Genomic DNA, 16,235 nt, shown 5'->3' with positions numbered 1-16,235 from the left:
CAAACACGGCATTGTGGTCCCACTCAACTAAGTCAGCTATACTTCCTGTTCACAACCCTGTCTTCCCCTCTTTGAGCTTAAGCGCCTTGAAGCACATATTGTTGAAACAAACATCTAGCCTAAATGTACCATGCCATGCTGTCTCACTCTCCCCCTTTCTTTTTACTGTGTTTTGATTTCTGGCATTTGATGATTGAAGAAGAATTGCACTCATGTTTATATTGGCAACAGTATTCATTCAGTTCATATCAGTGATTGCATAGCACTTATGCTTCAAAGTAAATTAGTATTCTTTAAATGCAGAGCAGCTGACTCTGTAAGTAGTTTTGTAGCTAAAAATATACCATCAATGGCAGCCTAAAACATGGCAGATTTGAGAGCACGGGGAAAAAATGTTCTGATGCAAATGTAAAAAGAAAAGAAAAACAAGGGCCCTGAGACTACGTCACTTGTGACAGCTTGCCTCGTGACATTGTCCACGACGCTCATTTGTCTGACTGCTGTGGAACCGTACTTTTTTTGGCAAAGTGGCACACATCAGTTATAATATGCACTACTGGGCATGTTTCTGATGTACAGCACCTTCCTGCATAGTGCATACAGATTGCAGGTCATCGGCTCCCAGCAGATAAATGCCGAGAACATGAATTTTTCAGTTTGTCCACTCGTGACAGCAATATTGGTAATGTACATTCTCTCTGGTGCAAATGCCCCGCACTGTTTGTGTTGCAGGTGATGAACTACGAACTGCCAACATTGGAGAGGTTTGACCCGATGGGCCCTTGTCCACCAGTAAGAATCCATGTGCTTGGAGAAGACAAGCCACTGGAAACCTCCCTGCTAGTAAGCGCAGGCTGTTGGATATCCTCCCAGATTTTTAATATCGCTCAAGTATTGACTGCATGGGGAATGCAATGTGTGAGCACCAGTGCATCTTGCCAGGGATGTGGAAATGGGTATTTTGAGAGTCGGAACTGTTCCCGGTGCCAGGATTCCTATTTATTAGACGGGCCTTGCGAAGGTACAAGCTTCGATTTCGCAATTGCATGAGAAAGAAAAACAACAGAATGAGAAATGGGACGAGAAAGGGAGGACAGAACCAGGTGCCCAATACCAACAAGTGCGTTTATTTTGCCAGCCACACTATATACACTTGTGCCATTCTACATCAGACAAACCAGTCTGTGAAAGCACGCTGGTAACTTGAATTGAAAAGCAGGCAATAATTTGGCCACTCATTGCGGCAAATGCTAACTTATTTTTGATCAGACGCATATTTTTCCACAGGTATCGTAACACCAGCGCTCGTGAAATCGATGAGTCATTCACTATGCATTGCTGCAAGGTGGCTTCATGTGTCAGTTTTCCATCAGTTGCCCAAATTGATATTGAGATTACCTGCTTCCATGTCAATGTTGGAGGCTCCTGTTTTGTTTTTCTTTGAGGGCATATGTGTGGCTTTCAGTTGTTTTTTTAAGCAAAATATATATTTATTTTAAAATAAATGTGCTTGTTGGCAGTCAGTGCCTACTCCTGTCCTCGTTTTCTTGTCCCGTTTGCTGCACTGTTTTTCCGTCGTGAAACTGTACCAAGCTCGATTTCAGACACTTTTCAATGTTGCACTGTGTGCACTGAATTAATTATTTTAAAAAGCTGATCTGATAAAATTAGTAGGCTAATGATTCTGCTGGCAGTTATTGTGGAAATTAGTCTCCCCCCTCTGCTGGAAAACTGGGCACTCAAGAAAGCGTACTTTCCTGCTTGTAATGCTGAGAGCCAGTCATCGCTTGAACATCTCTTGCATTGTTGTATGCAGCAGCTCAGTAGAGAATCCCAGTAGTAAATTTAGGTACTGGTAACTGTTAGAAGAAATTCCATTCATTAATTCTGCTTGCATTGTGACCGTGGCAGGTTGACTGAAAGAGTTAGTGGAGGTACAGCTGAGTGTGAAAATTGACGATGAGCACAAGAGTGGGTGTGAGATGACTGAAGTGTGGCTACATATCACTCGACTTTGTTGATTCACAGATTACTCAGTAGGGCTATCTCATAATAGTTTGGAAAGCGAGCCGTTCACACGACCTAGTGTATTGGTCAGAATGGTGGTTTCACTGGCGAAAGCAATATTCTGACTAATCAGTTGAGGCCAAGCCAATGGCTTGCTTTCCGAGCCTTCGCAAGATTGCGCTCCAACACGTACCAAAGCTACCAAACTGTCTTTCTGTATGACATTGGTATAGCCATGACAGATGAGCACAACGAGTGGACGCTGGACAAGTTCATTTAGGTTGATAAAAGTTTGACTGTACAAAGTTTACTTTAATACAGTCGAACCCGACTATATCAAACCTGTTTACATTGAGTTGTTTTATATATCGAACAATTTCTGAACACGGTATAGTTTCAACGAGTATATACAGCAAAATTATGCTTACATCGAACAAAAATAGCAGCGACTCCGAATATATCGAACTTCAAGCAGCAGAAAAGTGCCCCCAGAAGTTGCCTTTCCCTCGCGGCGGAGCGACTCCATTCAACCGCTCTACCTACCGCGACTGCACTGCCTAAGGCAAGCCGTCGACACCCCTCTGCAAAAAATGATCCTGGCACGCCTGCAGCGCTTGCTCAGACAGCCAAACAGAGGCTCTTGTGCCCTCGTCACGCAAGATGGCACAAGTGCGAGTTGTCTCGCTGCTTTTCTGGTTCGTTGTGTTTGTGCCTTGTGGGCGTTCTCCCACAGTGTTGCCATGAAGAAGCGACAGAATTCGCCTTTCGTTGTGAAGTTCGAAATCATAAATCGGGTCGAACATGGTGAGAAGTCGTATGTCCCCGCAGTGTGCAAGATTCCGAGGAGCACTCTCAGCACAATCTTGAAGAATAAGGGGGAGATTAGGGCTAAAGTGGCCAATTTCACGACCTGGTGCTTGTGGCGCCCGACACGTGCGCGCGGCCGTGTACAAGTGGTTCATCCGAAATTGCTTTAGACGTGCCGGCATCCGCGTGCTCGGTGAGGACTGTAAATTCTGATGAATGCAACGAAGCCGTTGACGGTGTTGCTGAAGTTTGGAGCGAGCTGTCAGAATTTCCGGAAGCTGTTGACGAATCAATGGCCGATGAGTTTGTGAGTGCAGATGATGGTGACCCGACCACGGGAGGGCCCGACAATGAAGACTAAATTGCCGACATCATACCGAGCACAAGTGAAAGTGGGCACAATGAGGAAAGCAACGATGATCCTTTGCCCACATCCTCCGAGGTGACTCGTGCACTCGCACTAGTCCAGTGCTTCTGCGCGAATGCGGAATGTTGCGGCCTCAGCTGCTCCAACCCTTAGACAATGTGGAGAGGTGCGTGTGTCACTGGCAGCGAAATTGCCCAAGCAGAAGAAAATATAAAACTATTTGATGGGAAACTAACCTAGTTTCCCATCACAGTAAAGTGATTTATAAATGGTGTGTGCTTTTATGACATCCACTTCTTTAGCTGGCAAATGTCGAATTATGCTCTATATCGAACTGATAGGCATTTTTTTGTGAGTTTGATATAGCCGGGTTTGACTGTAAACTCACATGTTTACAGCTTAGACCACTTATAACATAACTGCTTATATTGCAGGACTAGATATTATGCACCCTATTCAGATTTCCGTTTATCCTCTCACAATACTCAGTGTATATGTGTACCACTTATAATGCAGCAGTGGGATACAAAATACGAAGTATAATAAGATTGCTGGAAGATTCTACAGACAAGCGAAGTAGCGAGTGCGCTTCTGAACGACGTACATCGGCCAAGGGGAGAGCAACAAGGGTGACGTGGAGGAGGAGGAGACGCGTAGCGAGCGAATGAAGGAGGGAAAAATAAGACCACGGCGACAGCATGCTCGCGCAGCGTGTACATGTGGGGGCTGCCTAGGGGATGAAGCCTTTTCCTGCGGCTGTTTGTCAACGGCACGCCGTCCGCATTGTCGCGCATTGTTCCCACATTGTTGCTCTTAGGCTCTCCAGTTTGTGTGCCGACTGATGTTTTTGGGCATGAACGGGGTTGGATAATTGCCTGAATTATAGGGCAGGCCGAAAAAGCTAATTTTGAGGGTAATATAAATGTGTTATTTTTACAACACTAGCGCCGTGGAAAGATCGGTCGAGCCCAAGAGTGCATTACGCATTCATCCGTCGTGATGCATGTCGGCGCGAAGTGCAGATGTCATGCTTGCGACCTTGACTCTGTGATGCTGTCAGTTTAAACTGTGTTTCACAAATTTATCATTTCGCAACGTTGTCCTCATGCAAGCTTTTGCCGTTCCTACCACTATGTACACATACAAACTATTGCTACATGAGTTCGTGGTAGTTGCCAGATGATTGCTTGCAAACTGTGCGCCACGTGTGCTGCCATCAGCTCAGCCTGTGCATGTTGGTCTCGCGCCAGATGTCCATTATTTATCTACGGGTATGGATATATATCAAGGGCGGGCTTCCTGCAACAGCATGCCACCTGACACCCCCGCCGGTTAGGCCTAACCAGTGTCATTTTGTTGGGAGTTGGCAGCTAAAGCTGTGGCTTGGCGTAAAGTCAGCGAAATGCCTAATAGTGCCTGTACACACTTGGAAAGTGGAGCAACCACCTCGCCAACGAAAGGGAGGGCACATCCCGGTCGTATGCTTCAGTTCCCGGACACACGCGGCTGCTCGGTCTACATGTTTTGCATGTGCACAGTCTTTGAAAAATGTTGTTTGTTATACCATAACATCTTGTTAATACGTACCTGCATAACAAGTAATTCTGGTTTAAATATAGTCTTGATGAATCCCGCATCCTGTCACCAATGAACTTAATGTATTGGCTGACCACTTAAGCTGCAATCCCTTACCGCAAGCCAAATGGTTAGTGTGTAGTAGTTACTTCATTTTTCGGCACGTACAAGCCAGGAATTGGGGTAATGTTGTGCGTGCAGACCATAGATAGTGAAATTCTGGCACATGAACTTTTCACGAACAGCAGACCCCACCGATAGTGACATTACAACAGGATGATCATGACGTGTTTCCGGCTCCCATAGCTTCTGGCACTTCCACACCATTCACCACTACAATGTGGAAATGGGTGATGGTCCTGTCTCCGACGGGGTGCACGCATTTATCCTCTTGAGGGCGTTCACAAAGTGGGACCTGATAGAGAAACCGGTTTGCAGCCTTTCTCAATTTGAGGATGCTGTCATCGTTGCAAGACCACCACTGTGGCAAGTGAAAATCAGACTTTGTGCAGCCTGTTCGCAAATAAAACTTGTCCTCATTTATGTTCGAGGGAGAATTAAGACATAGTTCTTTTCTCGCCGGTAAGTTTTTGGCCGTTCATTTGCCATTGTCAATTAATTAGTATGTCGCTTAATGCTCCACCTGATCCACATTACCCCCCAACCACGTATTAGCGGGTCTTTGCTGTAGTGCGGTAACACTTATTGTGCGTAAATTTGCAGCTTTGACAAATTACATTATAAACAGTCTGTGCTGTGTATGGAACATTGGGGTGAAAAGCTGCACCCTCCTGGACTTCCCCAAAGTGCGCCATCTTCAACAGCAGCGGGGAGCTTGTGTCACATGACCCCGTAACAGCTGTCATCACACATGTGGTGGCCTTAAATGTTATGACTGATGCTGTACCTGTGAATGAACAGTACTAATACATATTTAGAGGATACAGATGTATGCACGTGCTAAGAAGTCTTACCTACCAGGTATGAGAGCTGGTACTGAGGTATTAAGGCCACGCATGGCTAGACTGAAATACAAAAACACCTGTGGCTAGACAAATAGATAGAACAACAAACAAAGGGTAGTGTTGAAGGATCTAATGTTAGTAACTCTCTCGACTGGCCTTTTTATTGTCCCCTTCTTACCTATCTCCACCCATTTTTTGCTTAACAGTAATACCAGCTTAGTTCTTAAGAGTGACACACACAAGTCATCTGAAGTCCGTATTTTCGATATACCATTCCATGGACACTATTGCACAAACAAAACGAGACTGGAAGATTACTGCTTGATCAGATAGCAGGTTGTCAGCAGCATGTGAACCTAGAAAGATGTTCGCAAACCCAAGTTTGACAACTGCTGTAATAAGAAATGCAGTTGCGTGCATGCAAAATGTGATGCGTATAAAAGAAAAATACTAAGAACAGCAAAGTCACTGTAGTAGACAGAGCATAACAAAAAAGAGCATTAGGGATATGGCGTGTATAAAAGCATAGAAAACATTGATGTCTGACACAGTTAAGCTGCCAACACCTGCATTGTCGCAGTTTTATTGTATTGCAGGTGGGAGCAGATGGTTTCAACTCGCAAGTTCGCAAAAGCATGGCTGTCCGGTGCCTCCAATGGAACTACAACCAAAAGTCCATCATCGCCACCGTGAAGCTGTGTGAGGTAGGTCATGTTACCAGTGCGCCCTCTGTAAGGTTGCTAACCATTCCAGATTTTCCAATACTGTCCTAGCTTTCATAAGAGGGACCTCAGTCCCAATGTAGCTTTGTCAGGACAGCCATGTGTCCCACATTTAGGCCTTGTGGTACCCCAAGGCCTCCTGTATGGCGTCCTTGAATGGGCTCCTCTATTTTTTGCAATGTCTGCCCAGTCGCTCTGTAATACATGAAAGCCAGTGGTCCACTACGGAAGTGCCGCATTCCCAGACATTCTATACCTGTTGTTGCCAGTGCATTGACATCTTTCCCCATGCACCACTGCCACTCCTTTGCTTCCACATGACATGCAGTGAAAAAGAGTGGATGGGACCCTAACCACACTGCATTGACTGTGACCAACTTATGTGAATGTGACTGTGACTTCTAGTGTTCGTGTCACTGGGTAGGCATCGCAGAAGTACAGCAGGCTATGCTTGGAGCTAGGTTTCTGTTAGGGGCGTGGGTGCACTGCATGCGTGTAGAACAATGTGCTAATCAGAAGTGCCCAAATAACCTCCTCAATATCTTTACAGTTTTTGTTTCTGTCTCTGTAAGCAGAGTTACTGCGGAGGGAGCTCTCTCTCCTGTGGAAAGCTCATCAGCAGATGAGAGAGACGTCTGCTAAAACTAATTTGACAGATATTGAAGTAAACAGCCGTGTCAGCAGTTATTTCACGGTTGCATTTTAAAGAAAGGTTGCGTATCACAGCATGGCAGACAGCAAACAGCCAAGAGAACTAATCAACTTAAAGCAAGTGTCAAAAAGAAAAAGGAAAGAAAAAATAAAGGAAGCAAGGTGAGAGCAGTGAACATGGATAATTGCCGACTTATTTCTCCCTTTACCTTTTCTCTATCCCCCATTTTACTGCATAGGTGACTCGGCAACCCTTCACATATCCTGTCTTATTTCAGTAATGAAAATGCAGCCAGATCTTCACTTGATAGTCCTGAGATGGCCATAGAACTAACATTAGTTGAGGCTGCAAAATTTGCCATGATATTCTTTCTGCTTTTAAATGTTCTGCAGTTCTGAAATGTGTCTCTTGTATTTGGGGCTGCCCTTTTAAAGATTTATGCAGAAACCATCAACAACGATTGTCAGTCTAAAGGAAATAGCCCTAATGAGCAAGTCAGCGAATGAGACAGTGAGAGAAAAAATGAGAAGGTGTTTTCCTTGCCGACTCCGACTACCAACCATCAACAACTGACTGACAAGGGAAACTGCTAAGCCAAAGAAAGCTATTTGCTTTAGTAAACCAATCGGGACAGGACTCATAGAAGTGACTTATTGAAACTGATTAATCATAGTGAGCTCCCTCTACTGGCCTTGAAGGGCAGAGTGCAAGTAGGCTGTGTTTATGCTCTGTATTTATAAGATGTCTGGGATTTGCCAGAGGAGTCTTTATTGTATGAACGCGCTCAAATCGACATGTTATCATTTCTTACTCATTTAATAATTTGCGGGTTCGAATCCCGGCCACGGTGGCCGCGTTTTGATGGGGGCGAAATGCGAAAGCACCCGTTTACTTAGATTTAGGTGAACGTTAAAAAACCCCAGGCGGTCGAAATTTCCGGAGTTTCCCACTACAGCATGCCTCACAATCAGAAAGTGGTTTTGGCACGTAAAAACCCCATAATTTTTTCATTTAATAATTTATTGTCTCTGGTGAAAGCAGTGACAAAATAGGGAACGTTTCCAATTTTATCCATGTCAGTACACCAGTTAATCAAGCCAAAGGGGTCAACAAACTTTCCCTGCTTCATGTCTCTCATGCTTGTTGCTCATGCGCAGCCATGCCTTTCCACCTGTCTTGGCTGTCATCAGTTTGGGAAGGTGGATGATGCAAACTTGATGTGAGGGTTGTCTTTTAAGCAAGGAACTCATGTGGGGACCGCTGTTCTTCTCCTCGCTTGCTGCAGCCGGTGGACAACACAGTGGCGTGGCAACGATTCCTGCCGAACGGCGTGGTGGCCTTGCTGCCGGTGAGTCTCTTGCACTGTGGCTGGCTCTATGGTTAGGGTTACAACCTGACTGTTGCTTGCGCATCACTCAAGAAACTTGTTTGCACATTCGCACAACAGCGTAGCACTCGCGCCATCTCTCGTACTGCGCTTCAACCACACCGACCGTCGCGGGCCACGCGGCGAAGCCGCATTGCAGGAGACGGGAGCTATGCGGGAAAACAAGATATCAGGGGACGCGTGAGAGTCGCGCATCCCCACACAGTGGAAAAATAAACATTGAACTCTGACCGTTTATCTACATGATTGACCTCCCACATGCGCTCGGGATCCCTTAGTCATAGGTGGAATCATTTTTCAGTGCGTGCATTTTTTACATTGTCGCAGTTTTTCTTGCCCATATCTTTTGCCACTGCACAATAAACTTCATTTAGAAGTCAGCGTTCATGTTATCCATTTCTGTAATCTCAGTCCCATGTTTGCACCACAGATCTAGCTGCGCCAGTCTGCGCAGCGCCACAGTGAAACAGTCAAGTTCAGTGGTGACAATTACGTGCAGATGCATGCAAGAACAGTGTTGCTCAATGCCATATTCAGCGCAGGGAGCTGGGAATTATGCAAGGGTTAGGTACTTTTTGGGTTTGGGAGACAAATCCAGTTCATGATATTCATTGGTAAGACAATCTTACCTCATTAAAATGAGTTTTAAATACGTACATGGATCTCTATGGGGATTTTACAAGGAATTTCACTTACTTTGTTATATCCAATATTTTGTTATATCCTGTATCATTGCAGCGAGGTTTGGTTATAGTGGGCAAGCCATTGTTAAACACCAAACAAATGGCCTGTTTTGTGCAGGTACAAAAGGTTGGTGTGGCTTCTATAAAAATTTGGATCACGTGTTGTAGTGAGTGTTCCATGATCAGAAAGTAATTGACAAGTTGTAACTACATATGGACTCTGAACCTGCCTTTTGCAGCTGGACTCGGAACATTCCTCATTGGTGTGGACAGTGCGGTCAGACTTGGCAGACAAGCTGATGCAGCTGCCAGAGGACAGTTTTGTGGATGCCCTCAACAAGAGCCTTGTGAGTCATTAAGTTGTTAAGTCTCTACAGGGATTGGTTTGTTACATTCTCATTCAAGCTCTTTCTTCATCTTCCCCTCTTGTATCCACTAGTTGCTCGTTGACGTGAGTCACCATGCCAGTCATCACTCAGTCGTGAGCAAGCTTCAACTCTTTTTAACAGGCACCTCACCTCAGAAGTGCCATTACCTCAGGGGCTCCCACCTAAATGCACGAAAATGGAGAAATCGTTCGGATAGCGATCCACTGCACTGAACCTTATGAGGTCGTTGCACTTAAGAAAAGAAGTTAAAATCGATTCCCTAGAGTCTGTACTGCATACTTTTGGCTCAAGCGATCAGGGCTTTTGCAAAATTTCTGAAAATTGCAAGATTGAGAAAGGAATGAACTAAATGATCAAGTTTGCTACTCTAACTCAGCAATAAAAAGAAAGTTATAGTTCTGTAAGCTCAATCGAGACATCTAAAGCACACGGAATTGATGTGTTTTGCACAACTCTGGATTACACCACAAATTGGTGAGTAGGGCTTTTGCAAAAGCTTTTAGACATTGTAGCAATTTAACGTGAGCTGTAAACTCGTGTTATGTTTGTCCACATCAGATGCCTTAATGCATGCAGTTTACAGAACTGCGACATCTGTGTTTGGTGCAAGTTATGCATTTGTAAACTTTATGCCTCAGCTTCTTTTTAAACTTGACAGATTTTTAGCAATTTTCGTTCAAATATATGGCGCCAGATCAAAACTCTGCTTCCTTTAGTTGGTAGAATTCAGCTTTTCCTAAGTGAAACAAATTTAATTCATATTGATTGAGTGGTTGTGTGACAAGAGAATTTCTGCGTGTCACATTTATTCGAGTAGTTAAATCAGTTAGCCCTAAAGTTAAGCCTCCTCTTAAAGGGACTTTAAAGCCGAATACTAAGTCAACATGGACTGTTTAAATACCATTCCAGAAACCTCACAATGGTTGTGTTGCACCAAGAAAAGACTTAGTTTACGAGAAAATTGTATCTGAAGGTTCCGAATACCTGTTTCGAGATTCAAATCTCCCGCCACCCAACCAGGGGAGTGGTGATGTTGCATACAGCATCACTGCCCTTTGCTGCCGTTGGTGAGTAAAACGGTGCATGAAAGACGGCGGCACCGAACCAAGATAGAGTGGCGGAGTCACCGCTATAGCTGCTTTTTGGCCAAATGGCGTAGACCATTTGGCCATCCTGAGACATCACATGGAAGCTCAATTCTCTGCTACTTGCAGTTTGTGCGCTCTTTGCAAGCCAGCAAAACCAGCGCAGCACTACGTGATCAGGAAAGCATTGAAACGCGATACCGTGGGCGGCGCAGAGTCAAGCGAAAACGAAACTTTTCAACTAACCACGTCATTGTCAACAGAAATCTCAATGAGTTCTTTTTTCTAACCATGAAATGGAACTGGACAAGTAGCATTTTATTTCATCTTGTAATACAATATGAGGATGTTTTTTGCAACGAGTAGTTGAATACTAGTGACTGAATTTAACTGAGGAGTGCTTTCGTCATGGGACAAGTGCTTGAATGTCCCGGGGGAGGCTCTAATCATGTCCTGCATTTACCTCGATTTCTCGATTATTAAGGCTCTGTTCCACAATAATATTGAGGCCTTAGAGATTCTCTAGCACTAATGTATCACTTTAGCTTGACTTAATATTTGCCTTTAGTGTCCTTTTAAGAGTTGTGCCTTTAAATCTCCCTTATCTTAGACATTCCTCTTAGGCATTGGGGTTGCAGAATGATTGCAGAGTCCCTTATATATTTGCTACTGGCCACGTGTACACATTAAGCAATAGGAAGTACTTCACATGAAATCACTGGCAGTATCTTTTTCTCAGTGAGCATTTTTGTTGAATTCCCAGTTCAGTGCACACCTGCCCATAGTGAAACTTTCCATGAACATATTTTTCCAATATGAAACCGTCCGATGCTTACTACCATGGAAGCTTTGAAAATTACCTTATTTTTCTCAATTCACTGGTCATTTGAATAATAGATTTCATACATAACTACGTTTTAGACTTATGCTTTGCTTGCTTGCATTTTTGGGGAGAAAAGCTTGTAGACCATTGTGCAGCAAAAAAGCTGAATTTCGTTGTTCTGCGAGCACGTAGTCTGGAATCAAGAAGAGCCTCCTGTGCTAGCTGAACTGTGCTGCAGGCCTTGTGCACCCGAGGGCAACATAATCCCGTCTTTTGTTTGTTTGTTTTCCCCATTGCTTGCAGTTCTCGAACTTTTGTCCCCGGCTGTACTTTATGTGCACTGTGTGCAGATTGATTATTGCATGCCAAGGGTGGTAGGTATGCTACTTAGGCAACTAACTTCGTGCATGCAAACTTCAAGGCTGCAGTGTTGATGAGCCAAAGTGGGAGGGCTTTGTCTGGAGAAGGTCTTAGAGTGAGCGTGCCAGGGAAACGTGGAGCAGTGAATGTGGGAATTAGGGGCCATAACCATGCAATGGCACACAATTTCAGTGCACTGTCATGTTTGTATGCAGCTATATACGTGTTGAGGAGTAAGCACACCAGTCTATTTCACAGAAAGTGTGTTCAGATTTGGGGCAATTTGTGAAGCCAGCTTTACATGCATACACACAAATGTACAGGTATATTGCTATACATTGAGGTAGTTATGTAGTTATGCATTAGTCATACTGTTGTAAATCGCAGCAGATGATGAAATCGCACAGCCCAAATAGTATTGGTGAGATTTTAGATGTGGGCAAGGCCCATTTCTGAAATTGAAAGTTTCTTTTTTTTTTTTAAATACTGTTGGCATGGTGGACACTGATCATCTCAAGCACAGCATACCAACTCACTGCATTGGGCACTAGAGTCTGGCAGGCACGCTTTACGGGCTCACTGCATGGCAAGTTCTTTGCGGACACTACAACATGTGTGCCTTGTTGTAGGTACTGGCATCACACAACTGCTCTGCACATTGCTCGGAGTGAGGTCCCTGCAAGTAGCAGCCCCATTGAAAACTGCACTCTGTGTGAGTGGTAAATGCACTCTAAATGCACTGTATATGCACTGTAAATGCACTGTAAATGCACTCGCACATTCAGCTCAGGTGGTATGCTGTGGTCTGTGTTCGTGGCAACACTGCAAGCTGAACAGTTTGAGGTTCTTTGTTTAGTGCGCATAAAATTGATGTGTTTCTGTTAACCCAGTCTACCACAGAGGCTTGCTCATATAAGAAAGATAAGTAGGAATAAAGAAAATAAGAATGCTCAAAAAGACTGAGGGAGCATACGTGAGGAAAGTATAACATTTATTTTTAAATTGGTTCAAGGTGGTGGGCGGGGTCAATACATCTAATGGCCCTACTGCAATTGTTCCCTGAACTTCCTGCTGAAATCTGGAAAATGAATTCTGTGCTTCTTGGAACACAGAAGCAACACTGTGACTTCTTTAGATCGTGTTGCCCTTGATGATCATTCATTTCTTCAGCATTCTCCAGACCGCTTTAAAACTCGGCTGTGCAAGAAGCTGTGTCCCTGTTGTCAAAGTGGCAAAATATACTTGAAATATGCCGAGTACTTTGCAAATACTCAACATGTTATAAGTACTTAGCAGTGCACCTACTAAGCAATTAGCACAAAGGATAAAGCTGCAGTGTCACTGCAGTCTGGAATCAGAAGCAATATGATTGTGAGGTATAGTACAGATGGATGGCAGGAAAGAGTAAGAGCTATTGACAGGTAAAGGAACAAAAAGCTTTGCAACACTAGTTATCTGTGGCATCTGCTATGCTTGGAAGAGTTAAGTCATGCATCTTGTAGCAGATATTTGAGGTCCATTCAAGTTTGTCTAAACGGATGTCTGCTTTTAACTTTTTTAAAAGGATGTCCGCCTTTTAACTCTTATTCTAGCGAAATGTGCTGTTTTGACTTGCTTCTTCCTCTTCACTCTTTCTGGGCATAGTGCCTAGCTCTCCACACCTGTGTTTGTTTAGCACAATTCACACATATTTAAGCACTATATTGTCATGCACATAAATAAACACTACAATTTTTAACCAGTCCCTCTTACCATGCATGCTGTCTTTGGTTGTTTATTCAACTTTCTCGCCACGTAGAATGTCACTTGGCCATTCTGAATAAAGTCTGGCCCTCCCCATGTTGTACTGCGAAACATTTTAATGCGATAGCATTAAGGGCCCCCTGTCACATAAAATCCGGTGTCGGTGTCTTGCGTTGGACGCCGTTTAGCGGAAAATCATTCCGAACCACAACCTTACAGGCCTTCCGTGTGGCACAGAGGCATTACTGAACTATTTGAATTCCTCAAAGTAGGATGCGTCAGAAAAATTGTAAAGTACAACCTAAAAACAACCTACAGACATGATAGCGTCGGATTGTAATTTGTACGTACCAAAAGACATAATTCTGTTACGCAGAAACTCAAACGCAAACACCTTTTCCAGCGTTCCTACCATTCATAGAACAGTGCCCTGTGCTCGGTTCTTTGCAACAGCACCATCCAGATAGTGCTCACCTTCGTGCATGGCGTTCGCTGCCAGCATTTGCCGGTAAACATTGCAGTTACGTAAGCTGCAGTTGCTGGGAAGCGTGAGAAGCAGTCAGGGAACTTTGAATGCTGTCATGTTCCACTCTTAGAGGCAAAGCTTAAGCGTTCTCCAAATTATGCATGGTTTCATGTCTGTTACTGGACATTTTGCGCTTCTAAAGCAGGACGTTCTTTGCGAAGAATAGAACCACGATGACTTGCATTTCTCAAGGCATTGCCTTCTTCTAATGCCCTTAGTTATAAGAGGTGCACGAAGTCACACAGCAGCATAGACAAAATTACAGCAGCATAAACAAGGCCTCGTAAGCTATCTACCTCGTAATATCAAAAAGGGGCTTCCCAGTTCCACTCGGAAAAGGAGACCAGCTCAGCCTCTGCAATTTCAACAACAGACTGGTTGGGAAGGAAGCCTCAATCGCAGTGTGTTTTGTTGAAATAGTGACTGTCTGTCCACAACTTTTCTGTCCTTTGCAAATGGAATTTGAGCATGCGCAGTGGCTTGCAATTATGGTTAGCTGCACATTAACATTTTAGTCAATCTTTCTTTTTTTTTATTGTTTCTTTCTCAGCATTCTATGCATGTACCCAATTACTTACAGCATTGTTTAATTACTAGTCATTGTTTAAGCCAACAGTGCATCAAATGTGCATGTTAAAGATGCCATTGCAGCAACTGCAAATAACGTGCGAGCTGTATTGTCTGCTTCCTGTGCCACCACACAGAACTTGCTGTTTTCTTGGCTTATTGTTTTCATGTCATGATGCCTAAACACAAATCTGATGTGCAAACAGCATTTGTTTTTCATCTCATCTGCTACAGTGGGGTGAAGGCAGGCAAATGCCCCTGGTCAACACAGCCCTCTCCACGGTTGCATCGCTACTTGAAAGGTTCGGTGCCGGTAAGTGACTCAGCAATAGAGAAGCTGCAGAATGCAGCGGCTTACATTGTCAGCCTACAATTGACTGGAACGCAATTCCAAACAGCGCTTAAAGCCTAGTTTGAAATAGCATAGATATAAAGCAGCCGCAATGCTAAATCTTGCGTTTGAAGTACGCGTGGATGCCTCACGAAAGGCTTGCAGAAGGAAATGTTTCCTTCTGTGGTGGACACAGAAGGAAAACTCTGAGGCGGCATGCTAGGATTTGCACCATACCCGCTAACCACCAGGTACACGCATTGTCTGTTTAGATGCTATTTAGAAGGCTCCCGATATGAAAATTAGGCATTTTCCAGCATCACAGCTTTGCCAAGGTTGCTTCAACAGTATATAACACTCACTTATAACCAATTAAACTAAAGTGGGATTTTGTTGCTGTTGGCCTTTATTGAGTCGCCAAAAGTGAGTCGTATGATGTGTGTGCCGCCATGTGCTACAGTTTAGTTCAGTTCATTCGACCTTGACACGACTGATGGAATTGACCGTGTTATGCTGAGATTTGAATTAAAAGAAGAAACAGAATGAATGCCCAAACACAATGTTGCTTCATTTTGCAGCGTACTTACACGGTTGAATACTGCAACTTTGCAGCGTACTTACACGGTTACACGGTTACACGGTTGAACACCCCTGAATCCAATGAGCGCCTAATTTTTTATGGGTTCATAGTAGAAAAAGTATACATACAAATTTAACATACAGCTGATTTCATAAGAACAGAAAATGTAGCATGCCTCTGATTCTGGCAATCATAATAAGGCATAATTGCAGAGTTTACCTTCACAGATCAGAAATTTATTTGCACTTGATGCCTACATCGTCATTCTCAGCTTTTGATTGCCGTTTAGGGACTACAACACATCTTCCTCCTTCTGGTTCAGCGCGTTTGATATTCCACATTTCTCGAACCACTCTACTACAATCGCAAACCTAGACTAACCACTTTGCCAGTTTGTCCTGTGATGTGTGCAAGTCTAGAGTGCTGAAGACATGTGGCATCACTTTGTTACCGCTAGCTAAACAGATAAAATAACTTATCCTTTGAATTAGCTTTCATAATTAAAGCATGAAAGCACCCCGTGGCCATCACCATCATATGTGAAAACTTGTCCGGCTGCCACCCTCTGATGACAGTGGCAGTAACACTGGCTCTGATTGTAGGTGGTTGCTAACGCTGCAGATGTCGTTTCGTATTTGACTGTAATGTGCAGGCAGCCTTCAGACC

General features: G+C 44.0%; 1 protein-coding gene across 5 annotated transcripts in view; it reads left to right on the top strand.

Annotated features, from left to right (window-relative positions):
• Coq6 (ubiquinone biosynthesis protein COQ6, mitochondrial) overlaps positions 1–16,235 on the top strand; it is a 37,411-nt gene that overhangs the window by 4,475 nt on the left and 16,701 nt on the right. For all 5 annotated transcript variants that reach the window (XR_008613207.2, XR_008613208.2, XR_008613206.2 and 2 more), the window contains exons 5-9: positions 733–843; positions 6,318–6,425; positions 8,381–8,443; positions 9,405–9,512; positions 14,893–14,971. Coding sequence is in view for 2 of the 5 variants with exons in the window: in XM_050181311.3 (XP_050037268.1) it covers positions 733–843; positions 6,318–6,425; positions 8,381–8,443; positions 9,405–9,512; positions 14,893–14,971 (469 nt within the window). In the remaining 3 variants the exon portion in view is untranslated. The remainder of the gene's footprint in view (positions 1–732; positions 844–6,317; positions 6,426–8,380; positions 8,444–9,404; positions 9,513–14,892; positions 14,972–16,235) is intronic.

Source organism: Dermacentor andersoni, chromosome 7 (genome assembly GCF_023375885.2).
Source record: "Dermacentor andersoni chromosome 7, qqDerAnde1_hic_scaffold, whole genome shotgun sequence".
NCBI classification, from domain to species: Eukaryota; Metazoa; Arthropoda; class Arachnida; order Ixodida; family Ixodidae; genus Dermacentor; species Dermacentor andersoni.
This window is presented reverse-complemented; position numbering and strand designations above follow the sequence as displayed.